The sequence below is a fragment of the Notolabrus celidotus genome, chromosome 13 (genome assembly GCF_009762535.1).
Source record: "Notolabrus celidotus isolate fNotCel1 chromosome 13, fNotCel1.pri, whole genome shotgun sequence".
In the NCBI taxonomy this organism is placed as follows: domain Eukaryota; kingdom Metazoa; phylum Chordata; class Actinopteri; order Labriformes; family Labridae; genus Notolabrus; species Notolabrus celidotus.
The window spans coordinates 1,157,410-1,185,080 of record NC_048284.1 but is presented as its reverse complement, the minus strand read 5'-3'; the positions used below and the strand labels follow the sequence as shown (position 1 = coordinate 1,185,080).

Sequence of the window (27,671 nt, the reverse complement as noted above, 5' to 3'; positions counted from 1 at the left end):
AAGAAGGAAAGGAGGAAATAAAGGAAGGAAAAAGGAATGAAGGAAAAGAAAAAGGAAAGAAAGAAAGAAAGAAAGAAAGAAAGAAAGAAAGAAAGAAAGAAAGAAAGAAAGAAAGAAAGGAAAAATCCCGATGTGAAATCAGGGCCTTTTATTTTGAAGGCCTATCGGTGTGACTTCCTGTGCGGCGGTGCGCGTTGACGCAGCGGGTGGCAGCTGGTGCGTCAGGAGGAGACGGAGATGCCATAACAGCAGCATCAGCTCTCCGGGTTCTGTTCTGATCCGAACCGGCTCCGCTCCGGGACACCTCTCATGCTCTGCCCGCCTCACGAGGCGACAGGCCCGGCTTCAGTCCCAGCAGAGGAGCGGCAGCATCTGGAGCTGAGGTAAGAGAAGGAGGAGGAGGAGGAAGAGGAGGAGGAGGAGGAGGCAGGGCGTGGAGGAGGGGAGAGACCTGTCTGTCTTTCCTGCTGTCTATGTGGTCCGTTATCTCTCTATCTGTCTCTCTATCTCTCTCTCTGTCCTCTCTCCTGTCTCTCTCTCTCCTGTCTCTCTCTCTCCTGTCTGCCTGCCGGCTCATTGTCCGGCCTGTAGCCGCGGATGGAGCTCTGAGGCCCGGCGGGATGTTTGTGACGAGCCGCTCTGGTTCATCTACGATCCAGGGTGTGTGCGTTATTGTATGTGTGTGATGTGTGTCCATGGACAGGTCTCATCCTGGGTGTGGTTGAGCTATGGTGGTCTGAATAACGGTCCTCAGTGGTGATGGAGGTGATGAAGGTGAGGATGATGGCGGTGGTGATGTCATTGAGGTAATCAGGTGAACCTGTTCAGAGGATACTTCCTGCCGGGTCTTGAGTTTATTAACAGGTGAACACACATTAATATGTTTACATCTATCCATCCATCCATCCATCCATCCATCCATCATCTATCTATCTATCTATCTATCTATCTATCTATCTATCTATCTATCTATCTATCTATCTATCTATCTATCTATCTATCTATCTATCCATCCATCCATCCATCCATCCATCCATCATAATGAAATAATATAGGTCTGTAAATGGCAACAGAATATTATGATGATGATGTTCTAGTACTGAAAGCTCCTGTGAGGTCTAGACCATATTCTATGTTCTATTATTAACAAAGACCCAACATCAAGACCGGATCAGATCCAGTCCCCTCTTCCAGACAGGACTCAGTCTGATCTCATCTTAATCCACCATGAGCAGAGCACTTTGCAGCATTTAGCAAGTTACAGTGGCAAGGACAAACTTCCTTTAACAGGCAGAAACCTCCAGCAGGACCAGACTCATGTTAGACACACATCTGCTGAGACCGTGTTGGAGAGAGGGATAGAGGGAGATGAGAGAGAGAGAGATGATAGTGGGAGACGGATAGTAGTAGTTGTAGCAGCTGGAGTCCTGGACGCACATCCACAGCAGCAGAGACCGAGGAACCTACGAGACAAGGGAGCTCAGGGACTCCAGAAAGGTCTAAGAAAAGAGAGAAGAGAGTGAGACCAGAAGAAAGAAAAAGAGGAGAAGAAATGGGGAAGGAATGACAGAAGGAAAGGATGGGATGAGAAAAGGAGACATAAAGGATGAAGAAACATGGAAAGAAAGAATAAAAGAAAGAAAGAGAGAAAGAAAGAAAGAAAGAAAGAAAGAAAGAGGGAATAAAAAAAGAAAGACAGAAAATGAAAGACAAAATGAAATAAAGGAGAAAAGGCTGAAAGAAAGAAAGAAAGAAAGAAAGAAAGAGGAAAAGAAAGAAAGAAAGAAAGACAGACCCAAAAAGGAATCTATGGCAGAGATCCAGAGGAACCTACGAGACAAGGGAGCTCAGGGACTCCAGAAAGGTCTAAGAAAAGAGAAAAGAGAGGGAGACCAGAAGAAAGAAAAAGAGGAGAAGAAATGGTGAAGGAATGACAGAAGGAAAGGACGGAGTAAGAAAAGGAGACATAAAGGATGAAGAGACATAGAAAGAAAGAAAGAAAGTAGGAAGGAAGAAAATGAAAGACGAAATGAAATAAAGGAGAAAAGGCTGAAAGAAAGAAAGAGGAAAAGAAAGGATGAATAACAGACCCCAAAAAGGAATCTACGGCAGAGATCCAGAGGAACCTACGAGACAAGGGAGCTCAGGGACTCCAGAAAGGTCTAAGAAAAGAGAAAAGAGAGGGAGACCAGAAGAAAGAAAAAGAGGAGAATAAATGGTGAAGGAGTGACAGAAGGAAAGGACGGAGTAAGAAAAGGAGACATAAAGGATGAAGAAACATAAAAAAAGAAAGAAAGGATGAATGACAGACCCCAAAAAAGGAATCTACAGCAGAGATCCAGAGGAACCTACGAGACAAGGGAGCTCAGGGACTCCAGAAAGGTCTATGGTTAGTAACTTTAATGGGACAGGAAGAGTTAAAGTGAGAGACAGGCAGAGAGACGAGAGAGAGGGAAAGACAGGATCCTAGTGTGTTAGTTCACAGCTATTAGCAGTCTGCAGAAAACAGGCAGAAACCTTGGGTAGGACCAGACTCATGCCAAGGGGTATTGACCAATCAGAATCAAGCCTCTTACACAATCTGACGATCAGTAGAAAGCCGGGTAATAAATATAGAATACATCCTGTAAATATGTGGGACATGTAGGAGACAGTCCTTAACAGCGCCATAACGCAGCTCGACCGCCGTCAAACCTTCATACGTTCATTCATCGTTGTGGAAGCACAAGAGGTAAACACACACTCAGTCATGCACATGTGACCTTCCTCTAAATGACCCCGGCTGCCACTCCACACATTTCACAAGTCATGATGGCCGGAGAGCTCAGCGTGGTTTACTCTGCAACACAACAGACAAACACATTGTTCAGGATGGAGGAGAAACTAGTCAGGCGTCTGCTCCCGCTCAGAAAGAGGATTCCATATGAATTAGTGCTGCAGGGTTCGGTGAAGTAGTGGGATTGTGACTCAATATTCTGATATAAGAAGCAGTATTATACGTCTGGGATACAAGGAGCATACAGAGATTTTGACAACACAGGAAGTAGTGTTTCCAAAATAACTTAGCAGTTTCAAAGTTAAATAAAATGGTGTTCCTCTTAAGAACGAAGACAAAAGCACTGTGGCACATCTGTAAACTCAAGTTTGCACAGTATTGCAAATAATGGAAGCAAACAGAGACGTCTGTCATCTTCCTTTCTCGGTGCTGTCTCAGGTGTTTCCACACGATGGTGCAGCTTTGCAGGTTTTGCAGCACTTCTTTCTTTTCTGTCGGCGTACCTGAACCCAAAATATATTTGCATATAGAAGATGTTGCATTCTTTCACCTCCAGTTCAGCATCAGCTTGCTTGTCATGCTCCTTGCCTCCTAACCTTTGTCACATCACATGACCATGAGAGCTTCTTTAGAATGAATTATTTACATTCAATAAGTTATATTTAGCCGTATTGCTCTGTTCTGGGAGCTCCCTGCCCGTCCATGTGCCTACGTGGAATGCCAAAGCCTGAGGAGGGGAGAGCACACCTCGCCTCTCTTTCATGTGCATACTTAAAAAAGCTAAGGCAGGGAGAGCAGCAGCAAAGACCCTCGGGGTACAGAACAGAGCGAGCATCAGCGACAGTACATATGACACTGGTAAAATCAGACACAGCAGAAAGGAGGAGCTGGAGAGGAGGAGGTGAAGAAGTTTGCAGAGGAAGCAGGAAGAGAAGGCAGGCAGAGCAGTTTAAAGAGAACGCACATTTTGCTATTGATTGGATGTGTTGATGAGAGCAGCTGATGTTCTGTCGGCCGACCCTGAACTAACGCTATGCTCAGTGTTCACCAGGTAGACCGTGTGCAGGAGTTCGCTAACAGCCTTTAGGATGAAACGCGTCTGACACTTCCCTCCCTCTGTCCTCTGTTTCCCAGGATGCACTGGGGTTTCCCAGTAGGCCTGTGAAGATGAGTGTGACCTCGTGGTTCCTGGTGAGCAGCTCGGGGACTCGACACCGCCTCCCCAGAGAGATGATCTTTGTGGGCCGAGAGGACTGTGAGCTCATGCTGCAGGTGAGACTGATCAATCAGATCGTTCAGACCCACTGACGGACTCTGGCTCTGTGGTAAACCGTCAGTAACCTCTAGGTTTAAAAAAGTGATGCCGGTCGGGCGGCGGTGGCGTAGCGGTCTAGCGGTTCAGTACGTCTCCAATCCGTCACAGCACCTGATCCGGTTTCTATTCCAGTCAATGTGTTAACTTCCACTGGATCCACTCCGTTGTGTTCCAGCTGCATCCCTGATCCGGCAGGTCGGAGCCCCCTGGATCAGATACACAAGACTTCTGTTTAGTCTCTCTATTAAGAGAGATTCTTCAGGACTGAGTTCAGGCCTTTTTATCACTTTAAGTTGTGTTTTTTAAGTAAGATGTAGTGAAAATAAGTTAGAGGTTAAAAAAGAAAGTTTGGAAGGCATAGATATCTGTTTTATTGTAATGTTGGAGTATTGATGTTCAGAGTTCTGATGACATCTCAGACACAGTTTGAAGTTTCAGCTTGTTTTAAAGGTGACATATCACGCTTTTTTTCATCAACATATATTGGTCTAAGAGGTCCCCAAAACATGTCTTTAAAGTTTATGCTCAAAAAAACACTTTGAAATCAGATTTTGGTCTGCCTGAAAAACCCTCTTCTCTGTTTTCTCTCTGACCACGCCCCCTCAGGAAGTGGGTGTGGCCTCGGCTGTCCAGCACGTTGATCTAATGTTTACATGTTGGCTGAATATACACGGCTGCTCACAGACCCGCGTTACTTCAACCCTCTGAATCTGATCCAGAATCTGATCCTGACGGAGAGGCGCCTGCAGCAGGACCTTTCTGAACCATTGGTCACAGATTTAGTGTTTCTTGTTGTTTTATTTGTCAGCATGTCGACGTGTGTCTTGGTACACAGCTACCAACATGTAGCTATGTGGCTATGCTAACTAGCGCTAGCACTTATCCATGATAAATAAAAATCATCCACTAGATCTTCAAATCTGCAGACGTGGGGAGTCAAAGCGACCTTTGTGTTGATTAAGACAGCCTACAACTAGCATGCCTCCCTCCTAAGCTCCTTGTTAGCACACATGTGTGCAGGGAATGAAAAACGGAGGAGGGGTTGAGTTGTATTTTATACAGTCTATGGGCTGAACAAGCTCCGAGCTCTGACTTCCTGTTACAGACCGGATGGCGTTGTGACGTATGAAAAACACTGAAAACTGAAACGGCTGGTTTCAGCACACATTTACAGAAAGGTGGAGAAATCAGAACAGGGGCAGGATGGATTCTTTGACTTTTCAGGGGGTTTGTAGACAGGGACACATATTTCAGGGAGAGAACCATTAAAAAGTCCATTTTGCATGATGTGTCACCTTTAAAAAATGAAAGTGGGTACATTAGTTTGAGCACAGTGCAGCTTCTCTTTCTTTAATGTTTGAAAGTAAACCATGCCTAACACCATTCATTTAGGCCTTTTCCTATTTATGTCACTTTATTAAAGGCAGTGTGCTCTTCACATTGTTATTAGCGTTTCCAATACGATACAATTTTATATATGACACTACTCACAAGTTACTCAATACTTGAGTAGTTTTTTTTACTCTTACTCAAGTACTTATTTCTACGAGTACTCTTACTTCTACTTGAGTGACATCATTGTAAAGTAACTACTTTTACTTGAGTACTGTTTCGGTTTACTCTACCCACCTCTGCTGGAGAGTTTTTGCCAAGCTGTCGTCTCTGATGGACATTTTTTTTCTATATATATTCTTGTTAAATTCTTGTTCTGTACACCTTCTTGTTTGCTGCTGTAACTCCATGAATTTCCCCGTTGTGGGACGAATAAAGGAGGATCTTATCTTATCTTATATGGCTGCCGCCGCCAACTGGCTTCAAAACAGCGCTTCAGAAACAGATGGGTGACGTCACGGATAATACGTCCATATTTTATACAGTCTGTGGTGCCAATAGAGAAATTAGCGATGTAGACCGAAGCCGTTTTTTGAAGCAGGCTGTAAACATGTTTATTTCTGCTGCAAACATCGTCTTTTTTGAATGGGTGTGTATGTGGCTTCCCGTGTTTCTGCAGCCAGCCTCTAGTGGACGCTCGATGAACTGCAGTTTATAACATTCTGCATGCGCTTCATATTTCGAGACCGGAGGTTGCCGCTTTGTTAAAACAGACTGTTGTTCTCCATCACTCACCTGTTTGTGTCTCACAGTCCCGCAGTGTGGACAAACAGCACGCTGTCATCAACTACAACCCGACTACAGACCAACACCTGGTCAAAGACCTGGGCAGCCTCAACGGGGTGAGACTGACTACACACACACACCACAACAACACAAACAACTACACACACTGACCCTGAGGGGACAAGGGACGTTTGACAGCATGATTCAAAGTGACGGTGTGATGTGTTCGCTTTGTTTCAGACGTTTGTGAACGACCTGAGGATTCCTGATCAGACTTACATCACCCTCAAACTGTCCGACATCATCCGCTTCGGATACGATATCCTCCCGTGTGTGTGTGTGTGTGTGTGTGTGTGTGTGTGTGTAAGATAATTCCTGCAGGAAGACTTCCTTTGGTTGTTAAGATCTAAGAGTAACTCTCCTTTAATGTGTCGATGAAAACAAACGACTTTTCTTAACACTTTCTTTCACATTCTCACGTCTACGTCCTCGAGAAAAGTCAACACAAAGTACCTGAGGAGGCTCTGAAGGTCAGTGAGTTTGTGTGTGTGTGTGTGTGTGTGTGTGTGTGTGTGTGTGTGTGTGTGTGTGTGTGTGTGTAGTACGTGTGTGTAATTGAATAGTGTCTGACAGCTCCTCCTGTTGTCGCAGCATGAGAAGTACAGCAGTCAGCTGCAGATGAGTCTGAAGGCTTCAGAGGGAACCAAGGCCGAGCCCGACGAGAAAACCAGAGCAGAGAAAACCCCGAGCACAAAGAGTCTGACACAAGGTACTGAGAAATATCACACTACTTTATACTACTGATAATAATACAAGGAATACTGCAAATTATACTTCAAATAAATCATAAAATAACACGGAAATAAAACTGCAAGAACCAAAAACTCTGAAAAACAAGAGTCTGACACAAGGTACTTAAAAAATTCTGCATGTTACACTTTAAATATAAAAGAATCAACAGTTTCTGTATGTGTGTGTGTGTGTGTGTGTGTGTGTGTGTGTGTGTGTGTGTGTTGCAGAGGCTCCAGTGTCTCGGCCCACCCCTCTGTACGGTCAACCCTCCTGGTGGGGAGAGGAGGATTATGGGAGTAAAGTCCAGAGCAGCGATGAGCCTCATGCAGGTACAAACACACCTTTAATGTCACGCGATGAAGAAACACACTCGCTGGTTTGGCTCTGTTGGGGGGGCGGGCGCCCCATGTACAGAGGCTACAGTCTTTGTTTCACTAATCATAGGATCAGTTGTCATTCTCTCTCTCTCTCTGGCTCCCCACATTTCCTGTCTCTGTAGTTGTCCTATCAAAATAAAGGAAAAAAGCCTCCCAAAAATATCTTTGCACTTCTGGATCTGACATGTGTGCCCTCCCCTGAGTATAATGAACTTTAGGCGTTAGACTGGAGGAACTTTAGATAATCTCCCCCCTAAAAAGCCCCTGCTAGGGGGTCTTTCAGGGGGCGGGTCCTGCAATGCTGAACGTGTCTGATTGGTAGATTAACCTCAGTGTTTTTATTCCTCCCTTTGTCCACAATAACATCACACACATCTGTGTTTCACTTGATTTCTCTTTCTTTCATTAGTTTTTATTTGTTCTATCTTTTTTGTATGTGTGTGTACTTTTCAAAAGAAGAAGCTGTGATTCTCTTGATTTAGCAGCTTGTAACAGTAGTCTTCTCTCAGCCCACCGTGAATGCGTCTCTCCTCCCGGTGTTCCGCTTTTAAAAGTGACCCTGTAACTGGAGACCTTCAGCTGAACGTGTCAGTGTTTGTGGAGTTTACACAGCTGTTGAAACACAGAGGGAGTTCCTGGGAACGCAAACTAGTTTAGTTTTTATTAAGATTTCAAAATATCCTCATCAGATATTTAATGATCGTCTAAAGACGTTTATGAGGGATGCATCCGGCTGAGAGTCTCCAGTTAACAGGGTCGCCGTTTAAACCAAAACACCGGCCGATCTCTGCGATCACGGCTTTTGAGTTCAAAAGGATTTTAAAGCCGTGTTGAAACGTCTTTGCTACTCGCGGCTTATCTCCTCTCACGTGTTGATTCATTCATTGCTTTTTCCATGTTTTTAACCACAGGCGCAACATTTTCACTTTTTTCACTTTTTTTCTGCTTTTGGAGCACAATTTCAAATTTGAGGAAAGTTAATTTTTTCGACAGGCTCCCAGTCTATTTTCTTTTGTCAACATTTTTTTGTCAATATTTTTTTTTTCAAATTTTATTGTCATTTCTTTTTTTTTTGTAAAAAAAATTTTGTAAAATTTTTGTTGTCAAAATTTTTGTTGACAATTTTTTTTTGTCAAATTTTTTTTGTCATTTCTTTTTTTTTGAAAAAAATTTTTGTAAAATTTTTGTTGTCAAAATTTTTTTTGTCAATTATTTTTTTGTCAATTATTTTTTTCAATTTTTTTTGTCAAATTTTTTTTTTGTCAATTTTTTTTTTTTTTTTCAATTTTTTGTTGTAAAAATGTTTATCAAAAGGATTCTAAAGCCTTGTTGAAACGTCTTTGCTACTCGCGCTTATCTCCTCTCAAGTGTTGATTCAGTGAATCCATCTGTGATGAAATATAGCACCATCTAAAACAGACCAGCTGAGTCTCTTCATGCTAACAGGCTAACAGTTGTGTTGCTCATAATGATACCTGCCTGTCCGTCTGCTTCTATGGTGTCATCTGTGATGAATGGCATTGGTCTTTGTGTTACTGCCCTCTACTGGTCTGGTGGTGTAGTGCATTTACTTTTTTTCCTCCATACGTCACTGGCCTGATTTACACAATCTACCCAGGACTTCGCCTGCGGTCAAAACGCAGACAACAATGGGGGCAAAGGAACCTTTTAGTTCAGGGTAAAGTAGTTCTGGGAGCTAAAAGACCCCAGAACTCTTGGTCAAAATGCACCTTTAGTGTGTTTTTAGGAGGACTGTAAAGTTGCTGATCTGATTTTGATGTAAACGTCTCTTCCTGGTCAGATCTCCACAGAGAGTCTTCGTCCGGGGATCCAGATTTTTCAGATGCCCACCAGAAAGCCGGCTTCCCCTCGTACCACCGTGAACCCAGCTACTTCGAGATCCCAACAAAGGAATTCCAGCACCCCAAAACTCTGGGGGCGGAGCTTCACGAGATCCCCACCAAAGATACAGACACGCCCCTGGCCCCTTCGTCCCCTCCCACCCCGACCCCGCCCGTGGTCCAGAGCCACGCCTCTTTCACCATCGAGTTCGACGACTGCTTACCGGGCAAGATCAAGATCAAAGACCATGTCACCAAGTTCTCCACCCGCCAGAGGAAGCAGCTGGCTCCGTCCTCCAAGAACCCCATGGCGTCTGCCACTCCTGGAGAGGTGATGTCGGCGGAGAGCAAGGTGGCTGATTGGCTGGTCCACAGTGATGTCAGCATGATGAAACGACGTCCCACCTGTGAGGATGTTTTCAGCACAAAGAGTGACCTCGCCGTGAACATCAAGACACTGAAAGGTCAGAGGTCACCTGGTGTCGTCCCTTAAAGGACCAGTACACTGTTTTTAATGTTTGATAACATAGAACTGATTGCAGGCCCCCGTTTCCTCTCTGAAGGGTTTAAAAGTCCCTCGTCTGCTGCATGTTGTTGAAAGCAAGTCCTATATGAAAGGACTAGTGCCTTCATTTGCAGGACATATTTTAAACATGAATCCACCTCTTTAATGTCAGTGCATGCAGACCGAGTCCCTCCACTGGGACTTTAACAAACCGTGTTGATGAATGAAGGTCTGGTGTTTGTCTTCTCGTTGTCAGGTCACCATCATGAGGATGGAACCCAGAGTGACTCCGAGGATCCAGTTCTCAAAGGGAGGAGGAGTAAATCCCACCACTCCGTCCAGTCAGAGCAGTCTGAGGCTCAGTCAGTCCAGTCAGTCCAGTCAGTCCAGTCAGTCCAGTCAGTCCTGTCAGTCCAGTCAGTCCAGTCAGTCCAGACAGTCCAGTCAGTCCAGCACCATCCCCCTCCAGCACAGAAACTCCACCAACCCGTGCAGTATTCTCCACCTGGACCGGCCCCAGCCTCTCCTGTGGCCCCTGAACGGCCCCTGTCCCAGAGTCCTCCTCAGACTCAGTCCCCCAAAACAGAAACCCCTAAGCAGGGCCCCCCAGAGCACCTCACCCAGCAGGCCTTCATCATCGAGTTCTTTGATGACAACCCGCGCAAAAAGCGCTCGCAGTCTTTCACACACAACCCCGCCCACGCAGACTCGTACTCCGCCCTGAAGGCAAAGCTGGAGCGGCGGAAAGGGGGCGAGAGACCCGCATCTGTGCATGGCCACATCCCCCCCACACAGCAGGTGACAGTTCCTCTGAAGAGTCAGGGCCATAGTGGCCCCCAGAGGTCGAGCTCCCTGAAGAGGGAGAAGACAGAAGGGGAGGTGGTCTCCTCTGGGACCTCCTCCCGCTCCTCTCCTGGGATCATCATAAGACCCTTTGGCAGCGTTGGGAAGAAGTCCAAGCTGGCTCAAGAGTTTTCTGCTGAGTTTCTGAAAGACTCCGGTCAACGTGACTCTTCCCCAACAAGAGACAAGTTGTCCCCACCCCCAATGTCTGCACCACCAGTAATGGTGTCTCCTGCTCATGCAAGAATCCCCTCCCCACAAGAACCTCCAGCAGCCTCCTCAGTCTCCTACCCGACCTCTCCCTTAAAGCCTCCACCAGCCTCAAAACCCTCAGTCCCCAGCAGTGCTGCGGGCCAGATTTTATCTCCAGCCCACCTCTCTGGGCCCCCCATGTCCCCTATGCTGCCTCTGGGCGTTCGTGCCGGAGACCTCAAAGGTTCCCCTAGGATGATGAGGAACGAGGAAGACGACAGCCTGAGCGATGCTGGGACCTACACCATCGAGACCGAGTCCCAGGACAAAGAGGTGGAGGAGGCTCGAAACATGATCGACCAGGTGAACTCCACGTTAGACCGCGGTAGAGTGTTTTCAGTCAGGTTGAAAAAGGTTGTAGAGTAATCCAAGTTGTCATGATATAAATGAGCAACTCCAAATCAACCGGTCCGTTCTGAAACTTAAACATCGTCCTTTCCTTTCAGTCGTCAGTGTTTAAAATATCTGAGAACTTTTTCACATCTCTTTATAAATCTCCTCAGAGATGCATGTGACCTCTTGTCCTTGTTGCTCCTTCCTGTTGCTGTGATCCGACCCCCTCCTCATGCATGCCCTGTGCTCTGACAGGTGTTTGGTGTCCTCGACTCTCCAGAGTACAGTGGTGTGAGCACAGGGGTGTATAGACCTGTAATAAATGATGGCAAGGATGAGCAAGCTAACCTGCCTAGCGATGGTAGCACTGTGGACCCGTTGCATGGCTTTTACCCAGCTGCTATCAGCGGCTCCCCGTCAGGCCCCATACAGGTAAAACCACTAAAAACTGACCCTGGACCTGTATAGCATGATCTGATCCCAGTGCATGCAGACTCGTGTTGTTGTTCCTTCAGTTTCTCCTTTCACACATTTTACTCTGTGGAGTCTTGTTGGCCTCATACTTCTATCATTACATCACTTCTTCACTGGCTGTTTTGTGGTTCAGGTTCCTCCTGCCAGTGCAGCAGGTCTGGAAGGACCAAAATGGGTTTCCCGATGGGCCAGTCTGGCAGACAGCTACGCTGAACCTGGTTCCACTCCACCTCAAGAGGAAAGTCTGGAAGGTGCTGTTGAATTTTTTTGTATCCATTTGTTAGACAACTACCTTAGGCTGTATATATAATGGACAGCGTCGCCCTACAGCATAACGTCCCGAGTCGTGGTGGGAATCGAAAACCGGATCCGACTTAGAACCGGTTCCAATTGATCAATTCCATCAGAATTGTACACCTCAAATGTTATCGATTCTTCTTAAAGGTGACATATTCTGCTCTTTTTCATCAACATATATTGGTCTAAGAGGTCCCCAAAACATGTCTTTAAAGTTTATGCTCAAAAAAACACTTTGAAATCAGATTTTGGTCTGCCTGAAAAACCCTCTTCTTCAGTCCTCCTCAGAACAGTCTGTTTTCTCTCTGACCACGCCCCCTCAGGAAGTGGATGTGCCTCGGCTGTCCAGCACGTTGATCTAATGTTTACATGTTGGCTGAATATACACGGCTGCTCACAGACCCGCGTTACTTCAACCCTCTGAATCTGATCCAGAATCTGATCCTGATGGAGAGGCGCCTGCAGCAGAACCTTTCTGAACCATTGGTCACAGATTTAGTGTTTCTTGTTTTTTTATTTGTCAGTATGTCGACGTGTGTCTTGGTACACAGCTACCAACATGTAGCTATGTGGCTATGCTAACTAGCGCTAGCACTTTTCCATGAAAACTAAAAATCATCCACTAGATCTTCAAATCTGCAGACGTGGGGAGTCAAAGCGACCTTTGTGTTATTAAGACAGCCTACAACTAGCATGCCTCCCTCCTAAGCTCCTTGTTAGCACACATGTGTGCAGGGAATGAAAAACGGAGGAGGGGTTGAGTTGTATTTATACAGTCTATGGGCTGAACAAGCTCCGAGCTCTGACTTCCTGTTACAGACCGGATGGCGTTGTGACGTATGAAAAACACTGAAAACTGAAACGGCTGGTTTCAGCACACATTTACAGAAAGGTGGAGAAATCAGAACAGGGGCAGAATGGATTCTTTTACTTTTCAGGGGGTTTGTAGACAGGGACACAGATTTCAGGGAGAGAACCATTAAAAATCGATTTTGCATGATATGTCACCTTTAACGATTTATTTCGACGCCGGCTACGTCGGGACTTACGCGGCTGAAAATGAGGCACCAAGAGTTGGTAAAATACCTCCATGATGACCCCCGGAGGAAAAGTGTTTTTCCTCTCCAAATTCAAAGTATTATCATCCAGGCTACAGGGGCCACGTCCGGACTCACGCGGCCGAGAATGAGGTCAACCTATTGTTAATAATAATAATAATATATTTTATTTATCACTCACTTTACATTTGGAGCAAATTCCCAAAGTGCTACAGGGCATAATAAAAGGGCAGTAAGAATAAAAACAGGGTTAAAAAACAAACAAACAGTAAGATGCAGACACTTGTTAAAGACACTGTAGTTGAATAAAAACAAGTAAAAGCAGCAGGAAGGGTCAGATAAAAACTATGGAAATGCCCTCTGAAATAGAAACGTTTTTAGTCCCTCTGTTCAGTTTGTTCAAGTTGAATATATTCATGTTCAGTCTTGTGCAGACATCATTTTGGAAAACATAAAGTGGTTCCTTTTGGTGCTGAAGACTGTAGAACTACTTTTAATACTCAGGAATCGTTAGGAGGATTGATAAGGAATTGGATTGATAAGCAGAATTGACAATGGCATTGACATTGATAAAATCGTATCAATTCCCACCCCTAGTCCTGAGGTCCTACGGAGTTTCTCTCTACAGCAGCTGTCAATCAAAGTAAACCAGGAAGTAAAACCCCGTTTTTTATAACTCAAAGAAACTCTTCAGAAAAAAGAGGCCTTGAACACAAAACAGTCAAATAATTACTACATATCACCACAGCTTACAGAGTGAGAAACATTCGTACCACGTGTATTTATTTTTTAAAGTTTGACTGCTCCTCCATTCAAACGAATGGGGGAGACAGAGTTTTTGACCTTCACTGCAGCCAGCCACCAGGGGGAGCAGCTTTTGTGGCGGCCTCACTTCGAGCCGAGCGAGATGACGTCCATTTTATAAACAGTCTATGACAACTACATGGTATTACTGTAAGACTGGGAATCAGACCCGTGCAGTTTTGGACCCCATTGTATGACCCTCAGATCTGTCAATTCAGCATGGATGTGGATCAGACCATGTCATGTGCTCCGGCAGGTTGGACTCTAAAGGACAGTTCAGACCAAAGGTTTGCTTTGAGACGAGTTAAAAATAGCACGCACTGAAGCGAGATGGTGTGTTGTTTCATAACACCTGGATTCTCTCTGCCTTTCAAAATTCATTTCTTTAGCTTCTTGTAGACTTCTGATTGGCTGATGAAACTCTTGACCTGCCAAACTTTCTCCAGTCCCCGTTGACTTGAGTCCCAGGCAGTGCCCTGAGCCGGCCTGATCAATCTGAGAATAACTCCACACACATTATTTATTTCTTTGTGAGGTTTTCATCTCACTGCAAATCTCTGGTCTGAAGTGGTTTTAGAAGAAACACCCAAACGCTCTGAAGTATTCTTCACACCTGAAATGGTTTATGATAAGAAGCAGATCAAAACTGTTTGTTGAATATGATAAAGGAGCTGTGATGAACTGAGTAACTGAACCAGAACCTGTTTTTGTAGATTTGCGCCTCATGCCGCGGTCGATGGGAAACTACAACTACGATAACTCTGAGTCTGAGTCCAGCCACAGCTCCAGGACGAGACGGCTGCTGCCCCAGGTGCCTCCAGAGAAGCTAGATAGTGTTCCTCCAAGTATCCTGATTCGGCATGAACCGTACCAAGGACAGGAAGCTCTGGACCGATATTCTGGTACTCCTCGCCACCAGGACTCCATGCAGTGCTTAGCAGTTCAGGATGATGTGGATCCAGACAGCCTGAGTGATGCTAGCCGGTCAGATGATGGACTTGTTCTGGAAAAAGCTAAGAAGAATCAGGCCAGGGCTGGATCTGTGTCTCCAGGGGGTGCTGGTCCTCAAACCAGAGGTGCAGATAGAGTATCTCCATCCACCAAATCCACCTCCTTCTACATTGGATCTGAAGAGAGCCCAAGCAAACCCGACCAAGCCAAAAGCCCTGTGCAGTCTGAGCGGGTACAAAAACACCCAGCAAAACCTCCCCCGACTACAATCCTGATCCGACACCTGAGCGGGCACGAACCAAGGAGGACGGGTGTCAAACCCAACAGCTCTGCTCCAAACCTCCAAATACAAGACAAGGATTCTGTCCCCACTAAAGACAGCTGCATGTCATCTATTGTCCGCCAGGAGAGCTTCACCAAAGACCAGCCCACCGACAATGTCTCCATGAAGAAGCTTCCCCACATCTCCAGCCATCCGTCCATCAGAGACCTGGAGCAGAGGAGGGAGACCATCCAGGACACACAGTCCTTCCTTCAGGAAGCTGAGGGAACTCTGTCCTCTCTGGACACCAGGTTCCCCTCCTCTGGTTCTGGTCGTAGCTCAAAGAAAGGAGGCTCCTCCACCCACATGGACGACTCTCTGTCTGGTGAGTCGGACGTGGACACGGCCAGCACCGTGAGCCAGGTCAGCAGCAAAAACGCTCCCATCAGTTCTGTTTCTAAAAAGCGTCCCGCCATCAGCAGCCTGCAGAAGGAGAAATCCTCCTCAAGCCCGTCCATCCAAGAGAAAGGCCGGCAGCTCACGGCCCGAGAACGGCTTTCTGAGAAACGCCGTAGCCAGGGGCCGTCTGATACATCGAGCAAGGCGGAGGCAACGAAGCGCTTTCAGATGCGCCGCAGCGCAGGAAACCGTGGATCTCTGGATCTGTCAGAGGGCCAGCAGGGTTCTGGTCAACAGTGGACAGAAACAACATCCTCTGACCACGAAGTTTCTCGTCCATCCAGCCGTAGCAAGAAAGTGATCGCCCCTCTTCAGAAAGAGGACAATGGAAAGGCAGCAAAGACGGCGTCTCAGCAGGTTCTGACACGTTCCAACAGCCTGTCTGCACCACGGCCAACCCGGGCGTCCATGCTCCGCCGAGCCCGCCTGGGTGACGCCTCAGATAATGAAGGTACAGAGACAGACCGGGCATCCCAGAATTCTGATCAGATCTCTGCACCTACCAAAGTATCTGCGGAGGGGAAGAAGCTGTCCAGGCTGGACATCTTAGCGATGCCCAGGAAGAGAACTGGCTCCTTCACAACTCCCAGCGACACCGAGACCTCCTCCACGGGCCGCCCGGGGTTCTCCAATCGCAACTCTGAGTCAGTTGCCAGCACCAGGAAGACCTCTGTTGGCGAAGCCCGCCAAGCAGCAGCTGGAAAAGGGGGTGGAGCTCCAGGGAAGCAACCGCTGACCCGAACCCGGTCCAGTGGAGCCAAGTACCCCAGCACAAGTAAGTCCTAGTTGTATTTGTGTTTTCAGAATCCGTCAGTCTTTATTTGCGCAGTGCCAAATCCCAACAAACGTTCTCCTCAGACTCTTTCCAAACAGGGCAGGTCTAGACCGGACTCTATGTTCTATTATTAACAAAGACCCAGCATCAAGACCGAATCAGATCCAGTCCCCTCTTCCAGACAGGACTCAGTCTGGTCTCATCTTAATCCACCATGAGCAGAGCACTTTGCAGCATTTAGCAAGTTACAGTGGCAAGGACAAACTTCCTTTAACAGGCAGAAACCTCCAGCAGGACCAGACTCATGTTAGACACACATCTGCTGAGACCGTGTTGGAGAGAGGGATAGAGGGAGATGAAGAGAGAGAGAGAGATGATAGTGGGGAGACGGATAGTAGTAGTTGTAGCAGCTGGAGTCTGGGACGTCCACAGCAGCAGAGATCCAGAGGAACCTACGAGACAAGGGAGCTCAGGGACTCCAGAAAGGTCTATGTGGACTATCTCTTTGATTGGCTTCTTACAGATTCTTGTTTAGTCAGGTCCAGAGTGTTCCAATCATTCAGATGTTTTATCTTGCCTGTTCTGCTTTAAAGAGACTTAAATCAAACGTAGCTATCAGCATAATAAATCACCGGAGCTGACCAGATTACTGAACTGCAAATTCGGCCAACCTCTGGGTCGTCTTTCATCGTGACATGATGATATAAATTTGCTGAGTCATTGGATGACCCCAAATCCAACCCTCATACAAGGGGAGCTGACTCTCCATGGTGGTCTCAGATCACCTATGCTGTATGTACAGCTGCATCAGAGACTTATTGAAACCAGCCTTTGTTTTAGACTCTGCCGGTGAAGTCTGCCATTTTACCGACGCTGTGCATATCACATCAGATTTCTGTCCCCGGTGGGTTAGTGCAGTCTGCTGCTGTTACCATGGAAACACAGCTCCAGAGCATCAGTCTCTATGGTTCTCTGTCATGTTTGGAGTTAACATGTGCTCCAGTGCATCAATCCGTTTCCCTGACTGAACCAGAGGGAGAAGTCATATTCAGATGGTGTGGATTTATTCAAACTGCAACCGTGTTGGGTCTGGAAAGAGGGATAGAGGAGAATAAGAGAGAGAGGGAGCGGTGATAGTGATGAGACGAGTAGTAAGGTAACGAATGAAAGAAAGAAAGAAAGAAAGAAAGAAAGAAGGAATTAAAGAAAGAAAGAAGGAAGGAAAGAAAGAAAGAAAGAAGGAAGGAATTAAAGAAAGAAGAAAGGAAGTAAAGAAAGAAAGAAAAAGGGAATTAAAGAAAGAAGAAAGAAGAAAGAAAGAAGAATTAAAGAAAAGAAAGAAAAGGAATGAAAGAACGAAAGAAAGGAAGAAAAAGAAAGAAGAAGAAAGAAGAAAGAAAGAAGAAAGAAAGAAGGAATTAAAGAAAGAAAGAAAGAGAAGGAAGAAGAAAGAAGAAAGAAAAAAAAAAAAGAAAAAAGAAAGAAAGAAAGAAAAAGAAGTTTTAAAGAAAGAAAGAAAGAAAGAAGAAAAGAACGAAAGACGAGAAAAAAAAAAAGAAAAGAAAAAAAGAAAGAAAAGAAGAAAAAAGAAAAGAAGGAAGAAGAAAGAAAATAAAGAAAGAAAGAAGGAAGGAGGAAGAAGGAAGGAAGGAAGAGAAGAAGAAGGAAAGAAAAGAAAGAAGGATTAAAGAAAGAAAAAAAAGAAAGAAAGAAGAAGAAAGAAGAAAGAAGGAAGAAAGAAAGAAGAAAGAAGAAGAAAGAAAGAACGAAAGAAAGAACGAACGAAAGAAGGAATTAAAGAAAGAAGGAAAGAAAGAAGGAATGAAAGAACGAAAGAAGGAAGGAAAGAAAGAAATAAAGAAGGAAAGAAAGAACGAAAGAAAGAAGGAAAGAAAGAAGGAATTAAAGAAAGAAAGAAGGAAGAAAGAAAGAAAAAAAGAAAGAAAGAAAGAACGAAAGCATTAAAGAAAGAAAGAAAGAAAGAAAGAACGAAAGAAGAAGAAGAAAGAAGAAAGAAGAAAGAAGAAAGAAAGAAAGAAAGAAGAAGAAAGAAAAGAAAGAAAGAAAGCAAGAAAGAAAGAAAGAAAGAACGAAGAAAGAAGGAGAAAAAGAAAGAAAGAAGAAAAAGAAAGAAAGAAAGAAGAAAAAGAAGAAAGAAGAACGAAAGAAAGAAAAAAGAAAGAAAGAAAGAAAGAAAGAAAGAAAGAAGGAAGGAAGGAAGGAAGGAAAGAAAGAAGGAATTAAAGAAAGAAAGAAAGAAAGAAAGAAGGAATTAAAGAAAGAAGGAAGGAAAGAAAGAAAGAAAGAAGGAACGAACGAAAGAAGGAATTAAAGAAAGAAAGAAAGAAAGAAAGAAAGAAGGAATTAAAGAAAGAAGGAAAGAAAGAAGGAATTAAAGAAAGAAAGAAAGAAGGAAGGAAGGAACGAAAGAAGGAAGGAAAGAAAGAAAGAAAGAAGGAAAGAAAGAACGAAAGAAGGAATTAAAGAAAGAAAGAAAGAAAGAAAGAAAGAAGGAATTAAAGAAAGAAGGAAAGAAAGAAGGAATTAAAGAAAGAAAGAAAGAAGGAAGGAAGGAACGAAAGAAGGAAGGAAAGAAAGAAGGAAAGAAAGAACGAAAGAAAGAAGGAAAGAAAGAAGGAATTAAAGAAAGAAAGAAGGAAAGAAAGAAAGAAAGAAAGAAGGAAGGAAAGAAAGAAAGAAAGAACGAAAGAAAGAACGAACGAAAGAAGGAATTAAGGAAAGAAGGAAAGAAAGAAGGAATGAAAGAAAGAAAGAACGAAAGAAAGAATAAAAGAAAGAACGAAAGAAAGAAAGAACGAAAGAACGAAAGAAAGAAAGAAAGAAAGAAAGAACGAAAGAAAGAAAGAAAGAAAGAACGAAAGAACGAAAGAAGGAATTAAAGTAAAAAGGAATAAAAAAGAAAAAAAGAAAGAAGTAAAGAAAAGACAGAAAGTAAGAAGGGACGAATGAATGGAAAGAAAGACAGAAAAAATAAAGAAATGAAATAAAGGAGAAAAAGAATAAGAAAGAAAAACAAGGAATCAAGAAGAAAAGAAAGAAAGAAAAAAGAAAGAAGAAAGAAAGAAAGAAAGGATGAATAACAGACCCCAAAAAAAGGAATCTACAGCAGAGATCCAGAGGAACCTACGAGACAAGGGAGCTCAGGGACTCCAGAAAGGTCTATGGTTAGTAACTTTAATGGGACAGGAAGAGTTAAAGTAAGTGATGGGGGTGTTGGGGGGAAGGGGGTGAGATAGGATCCCAGTGGGTCAGTACTGCAGAAGTTACTGAGTCCTGACATCGTCCCTCGTCTCATGAAATAAACCTGAGTTCAATATTTACAGGTTCTCGTCGCAGACAGAAGGGTTCAGACTTCTCCTCATCCTCTGAGGAGGAATACCAGGCGACTGCTGGGACGCCCAAATCCAAACGTTCCTCCCATCCCTCCACCTCTTCCCAGACGCCACGGGGCCACCGCACAGCCGCCACCCGGTCCAAGTCAGTCTCCATTGAAACAGAGGAGGACGAGGACCAGAACGACGGAGATCCCTACCAGAACTGGTCCACGCACAGCGCTGAGATCGCCAAGTAAAAACAAAGACACAGCCATCATCACCTCGAGCTCAGAGGCCTTCACCTCTCACCGTGATGACTCTGCTCTTTGTGTTCCCCCTGCAGGCTCAGTCAGGACCTGGCCAAAGACCTGGCCATCCTGGCGAAGGAAATCCACGACGTTGCCGGGGACGGAGACTCACCAAGCTCCGGCATGGGCACTGCCACGTCACCCAGCTCGCTGCCCAACACGCCAGCCTCCACCATCTCTGCCAGGGAGGAGGTGGGCAACACTGTGAACCGCCAAAACATCCGTCACCTCACCACCACGCATACCACAGATTCAAAAACTGGGAACACACCAGACACAAACAACTCCATCCAATCTCTTCTTCTAACACCGTTGGGATCTTGGTAGTCTGTTATTTCAAACTGATCCACAACAAAGATCCAAACAGACCTCAGTCTTTAACTGTGTGCCTTGTTCTCTCAGTGTGTTCCCAGTTTAACTGAGAACAACCTGTTCTTTCAAACGGGGTCTTCTTCACGTAGTCTCCATCTCTATCAGCGATGTCACTCAGAGTCTCATGCCATCAAAAGTACGTTGGGCGGAAACGTTCAGCTGTTTGCAGTTTTGTTTCAGATTCTAGGTTGAATGACAGGAGCTTCATCATGCTTTGGATTCTCATGACTCATTTCTCTGTTCTGCTGCACAGACGCCATCTTATCAGTACTCACCAGGGGTTCGACCATCTCAGGTGTCCAACTCTGATTCATCATTCCGCCTGCCCTGTACCTGGTTCCCCTCCTCCACCACCATCGTGCCTCTCCCATCACTAATCCTAACACTCCCCCTCTCACCAGTGTTGGATGCTCTGGCACACATTCGATGTCCTTGTTTTGAGACTTGTCTGACTGAGTGGTTCAGTATGAGAGATTATTAATGACAAAACCATGAAGTAAGCACAGAAATATCCAAGCTGGAACCATCAAGGAACAACAGGTGTACCAGTTCAAGAGCCCGTTTTCTCCAGGCCAGATCCCCCCAACCCTTATTTTTAACATAGGTCCGATTCAGCATTATTAAGCACACATGATCAGATATTTCACAACACAAGTGCTGGTTCAACACAAAACAGATTCAAACTTGAAACATCAGTGTACAAATCCAACCAAACTCCACTCTACCTAAACTAGCCAAGAGTCCCAGGGTCTTTTAGCCCCCAGAACTACTGTACCCTGAACTAACAGGTTCCTGGTCCCCCATTGTTGTCTGTGTTTCGACCGCGGGCTGAAGTCCCGGGTAGATTGTGCAAATCAGGCCAGTGACGTATGGAGGGAAAAAAAAGTAAATGCACTACACCACCAGACCAGTAGAGGGCAGTAAAACAAAGAGGAATGCCATTCATCACAGATGACACCATAGAAGCAGACGGACAGGCGAGTATCATTATGAGCAACACAACAGTTACCCTGTTAGCATGAAGAGACTCAGCTGGTCTGTTTCAGATGGTGCTATATTTCATCACAGATGGAAAAAAAAAATGACTGTGAATGTTTTTTGGAAAAAAAATTGAAAAAAAAAAATTTGACAAACAAAATTTTTGAAAAAAAAAAATGGAACAAAAAAAATTGAAAAAAAAATTTTGATAAAAAGAAATTGAAAAAAAGAAATAAAAATAAAAAAAAATTGACAAAAAAAATGTTGACAAAAAAGTTGATCCGGAGCCTGTTTTAGATGGTGCTATATTTCATCACAGATGACACCATAGAAGCAGACGGACAGGCAGGTATCATTATGAGCAACACAACAGTTAGCCTGTTAGCATGAAGAGACTCAGCTGGTCTGTTTTAGATGGTGCTATATTTCATCACAGATGGATTCACTGAATCAACACGTGAGAGGAGATAAGCGCGAGTAGCAAAGACGTTTCAACACGGCTTTAAAATCCTTTTGAACTCAAAAAGCCGTGATCGCAGAGATCGGCCGGTGTTTTGGTTTAAACAGCGACCCTGTTAACTGGAGACTCTCAGCCTGATGCATCCCTCATAAACGTCTTTAGACCATCATTAAATATCTGATGAGGATATTTTGAAATCTTAATAAAAACTAAACTAGTTTGCATTCCCAGGAACTCCCTCTGTGTTTCAACAGCTGTGTAAACTCCACAAACACTGACACGTTCAGCTGAAGGTCTCCAGTTTACAGGGTCACTTTTAAAACCGGAACACCGGGAGGAGAGACGCATTCACGTTGGGCTGAGAGAAGACTACTGTTACAAGCTGCTAAATCAAGAGAATCACAGCTTCTTCTTTTGAAAAGTACACACACATACAAAAAAGATAGAACAAATAAAAACTAATGAAAGAAAGAGAAATCAAGAGAATCACAGATGGAAAAAAAATGACTGTGAATGGTTTTTGGAAACATTTGAAAAAAAAAAATGGAAAGAAAAACCTTTTATAAAAAAAATTGAAAGAAAAAAAATTGGAAAAAAAATTTGGAAAAAAAAATTGGACAAAAAGAAATTTGCAAAAAAAAATTGACAAAAAAAGTTTTGAAAAAATTTTTTTTTTTTTTTTTTTGAAGAAACAATTTTGGAAAAAAAAATTTGAAAAAAAAAATGGACAAAATAAAATATGCAAAAATGTATTTCCCTCAAATTTGAAATTTGTGCTACAAAAGCAGAAAAACTTAAAAAAAGTGAAAATATTGCGCCTGCGGTTAAAAACATGGAAAAAGCGATGAATGAATCACATACACACACATACAAAAAAGATAGAACAAATAAAAACTAATGAAAGAAAGAGAAATCAAGTGAATCACAGATGTGTGTGATGTTATTGTGGACGGAGGGCGGAATAAAAACACTGAGGTTAATCTACCAATCAGACACGTTCAGCATTGCAGGCCCCGCCCCCTGAAAGTCTCGGGGCTTTTTGAAAAGTACTACCCCCCTAGCAGGGGCTTTTTAGGGGGGAGATTATCTACCCCTGAACTAAATTTAGACCCTGGGTCCACCGGTCGAAACGCATGTAGTTCAGAGGTAAAGGGGTAAACACCTAATGACACAACTTAAGTTACAAACTAACTTGTCTAAAGAATGGTTTGGTGATGATTTTACACCCTAACTTAGGACTCAACTCATGCAGAGCCGGTGCACTGGGCCTCTGGTCCTCTAAATGGGATCTCACCCTGCCCAACTGGGTTCAACCGAGTTCTACTCTACGTTCCACCAACCCAATCAGACGTTACTTTACTACTTAATTCAATAAGGGCTCTGACTGTAATCAGATTCAGGGTCTGGTTTCACCTGCTGCGAGTATTTTATGTCATCATTTATTTCATCAGATTTGAAAATGTTCTTTAACATCCTGTTCTCTGAGAGTTCTACTCTGACTGGTTCCTGCTCAGGTGTGTTTTTACTTGCTCAGCAGTTTTGTCATTAATGAACTTGGGTTCCCTTGATGAACTGGTTTCACTGGTTTTCTGACAGTTCATGCAGCTGTAACTGGCGACCAGTAGGTTCCTCCTGCACTCCTACGTCTCCCTGTGGTTGTTAACACGCTGAATCCCAGCAGTACTAAAATTCACTGCATACACTGTTGCCCTCCCCATCGCAGCTGCATGTTGACTTGGTGCATGAGTTCACGGAGCACCGGCTGCTCGCTAGTTTGATATAACAGATATATTCAGTGGTTGGATCACCAGAGCCAGACTCCCTCTACTCTCTTTCCAGCTGGTCCAACATATCCCTGAGGCCAGTTTAAACTACCAGAAGGTTCCTCCAGGTTCTGCTGCCGTCTCGGGCCTGGACGCAAACATGAATGAGCCGGAGCCCGGTTCTAAGCAACGCCGTCCGTGGAACCGCGAAGAGGTCACTGTCTAAAGGCACTGAGGCTACGTTCACACTGCAGCTCAGTGTGTCCCCAAAAAAAACATGATCCTTTCATCCAGAGTGAACATTTTCTACTTCCCTTTAATGATTAATGATCAAATATGAACCTGTTTAGATTCTTTTACAGCAACCTGCCGGAAAAATAGTGCGACTAGTGTAGGGTGGAAGGATAATTTGGATCGCTGTGGAGAGTCCGGTAAGAACTCTGGCTTTGCTTTATCAGAGGTACCTCCAATGACCGGCCGAGTTTCAGGGAAAGTGTCCTTTATTCGTTGAATCGTGAGTGTGTGGTTTCTGCAAACATAAACAATACACGTCAAACGTACTTTTCTACAAGTGTGAAACAGAAATGTACGAAGACAATACTATAACCTCAGACAATCAGGACAATCAGAACAACTTTCAATGGACGCACAAATCTGTGTGTCCATATATTTATATCAAGAAAAGTTAAAGGCAGGCCATTTAAAGGCAGCATTAGTCTGAAAAGTAGTGAAGCTAAAAGGAAGCAGGAGAGGTTTTAAATCTAACCAGCGTCACTTCCTGGAGGCCGGAGCAGCATCACCATACTCAACAAACAAAGATCTGATTTTAGAGCTGAGCCTGCAGTGTGAACATATCCAACAGTTTAACTAAGTAAACCACACTGACACTGCTGCAGTTAGTTTTGGTGTGCTGGGACATCAAGATGTAGACGTGTGTGCTGTCAGTGTCTCAGCCTCCCGCTCTCCTTTCACCTCCGTGTGTCTGAACCAACTCTTTCAGGTGATTCTGGACAACCTGATGCTGAACCCCGTGTCTCAGCTGTCTCAGGCCATCAGAGAGAACACGGAGCAGCTGGCCGAGAAAATGAAGTGAGGAAACCTGATCACATCAGCAGCTCAGGTCTTTGTGTGTGTTGGTTTTATTTTGCACTGACCCCGCTCTCTGTGTGTTTTCAGGGTTCTTTTCCAGAACAAGGCCGAGGTCTGGGAGGAGATCGAGGCCAAGATCAACGCTGAGAATGAAGTCCCCATCCTGAAAACCTCCAACAAGGTTCGTCTACAAACATTTTAAATCCTCAGGATTAAAGAGAGATCAGGTGAAACTTTCTCTCTTCTTCTTTCATTTCCAGGAAATCACGTCCATCCTGAAAGAGCTGAGGAGAGTCCAGAGACAGCTGGAAGGTACGAGTCTGTCCTCTATGTTCTATTATTAACAAAGACCCAACATCAAGACCGGATCAGATCCAGTCCCATCTTACAGACAGAACGAGACAAGGGAGCTCAGGGACTCCAGAAAGGTCTAAGAAAAGAGAGAAGAGAGGGAGACCGGAGGAAAGAAAAGAAGGGAGAAGAATTGGTGAAGGAAAGGACGGGATGAGAAAAGGAGACATAAAGGATGAAGAAACGCTAAAAGAAGAAAGAGAGAAAAGGAAGGAAAGAAGGAAAGAAAGAAAGAAAGAAAGAAAGAAAGAAAGAAAGAAGGATTTAAAGAAAGAAAGAAAGAAAGAAAGAAAGAAGGATTTAAAGAAAGAAAGAAAGAAAAAACGAAAGAAAGAAAGAAAGAAAGAAAGAAAGAAAGAAAGAAAGAAAAAACGAAAGAAAGAAAGAAAGAAAGAAAGAAGGATTTAAAGAAAGAAGGAAAGAAAGAAAGAAAGAAAGAAAGAAGGATTTAAAGAAAGAAAGAAAGAAAAAACGAAAGAAAGAAAGAAAGAAGGATTTAAAGAAAGAAAGAAAGAAAGAAAGAAAGAAAGAAAGAAAGAAAAAACGAAAGAAAGAAAGAAAGAAAGAAGGATTTAAAGAAAGAAAGAAGGATTTAAAGAAAGAAAGAAAGAAAGAAAGAAAGAAAAAACGAAAGAAAGAAAGTAAGAAAGAAGGATTTAAAGAAAGAAGGAAAGAAAGAAAGAAAGAAAGAAAGAAAGAAAAAAGGATTTAAAGAAAGAAAGAAAGAAAGAAAGAAAAAACGAAAGAAAGAAGGAAAGAAAGAAAGATGGAAAGAAAGAAAGAAGGAATTAAAGAAAGAAGGAAAGAAAGAAAGAAAGAAAGAAAGAAAGAAAGAAAGAAAGAAAGAAAGAAAGAAGATTTAAAGAAAGAAAGAGAAAGAAAGTAAGAAGGACGGAATGAAAGGAAAAGGAAGGAAAGAAAGAAAGAAAAAATAAAGAAATGAAATAAAGGAGAAAAAGAAGTAAGAAAGAAAAACAAAGAATGAAAGAAAGAAAGAAAGAAAGAAAGAAAGAAAGAAGGAAAGAAAGGATGAATGACAGACCCCAAAAAAGGAATCTACAGCAGAGATCCAGAGGAACCTACAAGACAAGGGAGCTCAGGGACTCCAGAAAGGTCTATGGTTAGTAACTTTAATGGGACAGGAAGAGTTAAAGTGAGAGACAGGCAGAGAGAGGAGAGGGAGGGAAAGACAGGATCCCAGTGTGTCAGTCTAAGCCTATAGCAGCATAACTAAGACCTGGTCTAAGCCTGATCCAGCTCTAACTCACTCCTTAATGTCCTGTTTCTCTTGCCGTAGTCATAAACACCATCGTGGAGCCCGGTGGGAGCGTCCACGTGGCCCCTGCCGTGGCGCCGTCCCCTGTCAGTCAGACTCGACCTTCCTCCAGGGAGAAGAAGCCCCCTGCCAAACCCCGCGGTGGCCCCCCGTCCTCCAACGCCAACGCCAACGAAAGCACCAAGAGACCGCCTCGTGGACCCGACGGGGCCCACCACATGGCCTGAACCGGCCTCAGTAGCACCTCTGGATAGTTTCTGCGTCCACGCCGCCTGCAGCCTGAGAAGCGGTGCGAGGACGAGCTGCAGGAGAGAGTTTGGTCTCCTGCTGAAGCTGGGTGAAGGAGGATGTTAGAAAGACTACTGCTCTGGTTTTGACCCCGTCTGCTGATGTAAATCTGACCTGTCATCTGCTCTGAATCTGACCCACATACCGCTCCGACTCTACCCCGTCTACTGCCTGGACTTTCCCCCGCTTACTGCTCTGAATCTGACCCGTCTGCAGCTCTGACTCAAACCGGTCTACTGCTCTACATCTGTCGTCCCGGCGGCGGCGGCGTGCTCGTCCCTCTGACGCTCTGATGAAACTGAGAGCTGTGTTTTCTGCGTATTTAAAGTGAATTTATTACAAATGTTTAGAAGTGTCGTCAGTGTTTAGAGCCAGAGAAATCAAGGAGGACACCGTCAAATCCTCAGTTTCCCATGATCCTTTGCACACCGAGCGGATAACTGCTGAGTCCCTGCCCCTTGCTGCATATCATGACATCATATATGGCTTTAAATATCATGTATTGCAGAGCTTCTCAGAGGAGAGACAACGTGCTTTAACGCCTTTATGACCATCACAGCATGTCCTGGTTCCCCCTGGAGCGCCGGTCTGATGTGTCAGAGCAGAGTGTGAGATGTGAAGACGGCAGATGACACAGTGTGAGGTGTGTGTGTGTGTGTGTGTGTGTGCAGACAGCTGCAGGAGGCGTGGATGAAGTGAAACTCGACAGACTGACCTGACATCAGTCTGTTAGGAACATGTACTCTGTAGATCTGCTTCTACACAGCACAAGCTGAACCTGCTCGCCCCGCCCCCGCCCCCACCACCGCCGCCGCCGCCGCCGCCGTACCATGACCACGTGTAAACTCTGTGCTCTGATAATCTGTCGTGTGTCTGAGCTGATGATGATATGCTGTGTTCCTCTTTGTGTTCGTGCCGATGACAGGAAGTGGTAGCTGCTCAGGCAGGAAGTCTCTGAATGTCTCTGTGATTGTGGATTCTGTGAATGTGTGCGAGCTGAATGTCACAGTTTCTGTCTGAACGTAGAAAAAAAACAAACATCCAATGAGACATCCTGCTGCTCCTCAAACACATCAACCATCAACCAATCAGCTCTCAGACTGATGACTCACTCTGTGTTACCCGTCCTGTCACACAGCGAGGGAGTCTGATACCTCTTTTCGACCAGCGTGACCCGGGTTGTATTTCAGGGCTGGTCCTCGCGCTGGTTCAGAGCTGG

The 27,671-nt window shown here is 44.5% G+C and overlaps 1 protein-coding gene across 2 annotated transcripts; it reads left to right on the top strand.

Annotated features, from left to right (window-relative positions):
• Window positions 1-179: 179 nt before the first annotated feature.
• si:ch73-212j7.1 (centrosomal protein of 170 kDa protein B) lies at window positions 180-27,180 on the top strand. 2 transcript variants are annotated; one of them, XM_034698902.1, is made up of 19 exons: window positions 3,925-4,048; window positions 6,236-6,325; window positions 6,450-6,528; window positions 6,681-6,739; window positions 6,861-6,978; window positions 7,229-7,330; window positions 9,180-9,683; window positions 9,981-11,122; window positions 11,408-11,584; window positions 11,760-11,877; window positions 14,499-16,232; window positions 19,577-19,820; window positions 19,911-20,067; window positions 20,501-20,542; window positions 23,525-23,662; window positions 24,449-24,537; window positions 24,625-24,718; window positions 24,798-24,849; window positions 26,186-27,180. In XM_034698902.1, exons 1-19 carry the CDS (start codon window positions 3,944-3,946, stop codon window positions 26,389-26,391), a joined length of 5,250 nt encoding a protein of 1,749 aa, XP_034554793.1. In that variant the 5' UTR covers window positions 3,925-3,943; the 3' UTR covers window positions 26,392-27,180. The 2 variants fall into 2 exon arrangements, with proteins under 2 accessions (XP_034554792.1, XP_034554793.1); XM_034698901.1 differs by lacking the exons at window positions 23,525-23,662; window positions 24,449-24,537; window positions 24,625-24,718; window positions 24,798-24,849; window positions 26,186-27,180 and adding an exon at window positions 180-383 and having other exon boundaries at window positions 3,911-4,048; window positions 6,450-6,739; window positions 19,911-21,391.
• Window positions 27,181-27,671: the final 491 nt, after the last annotated feature.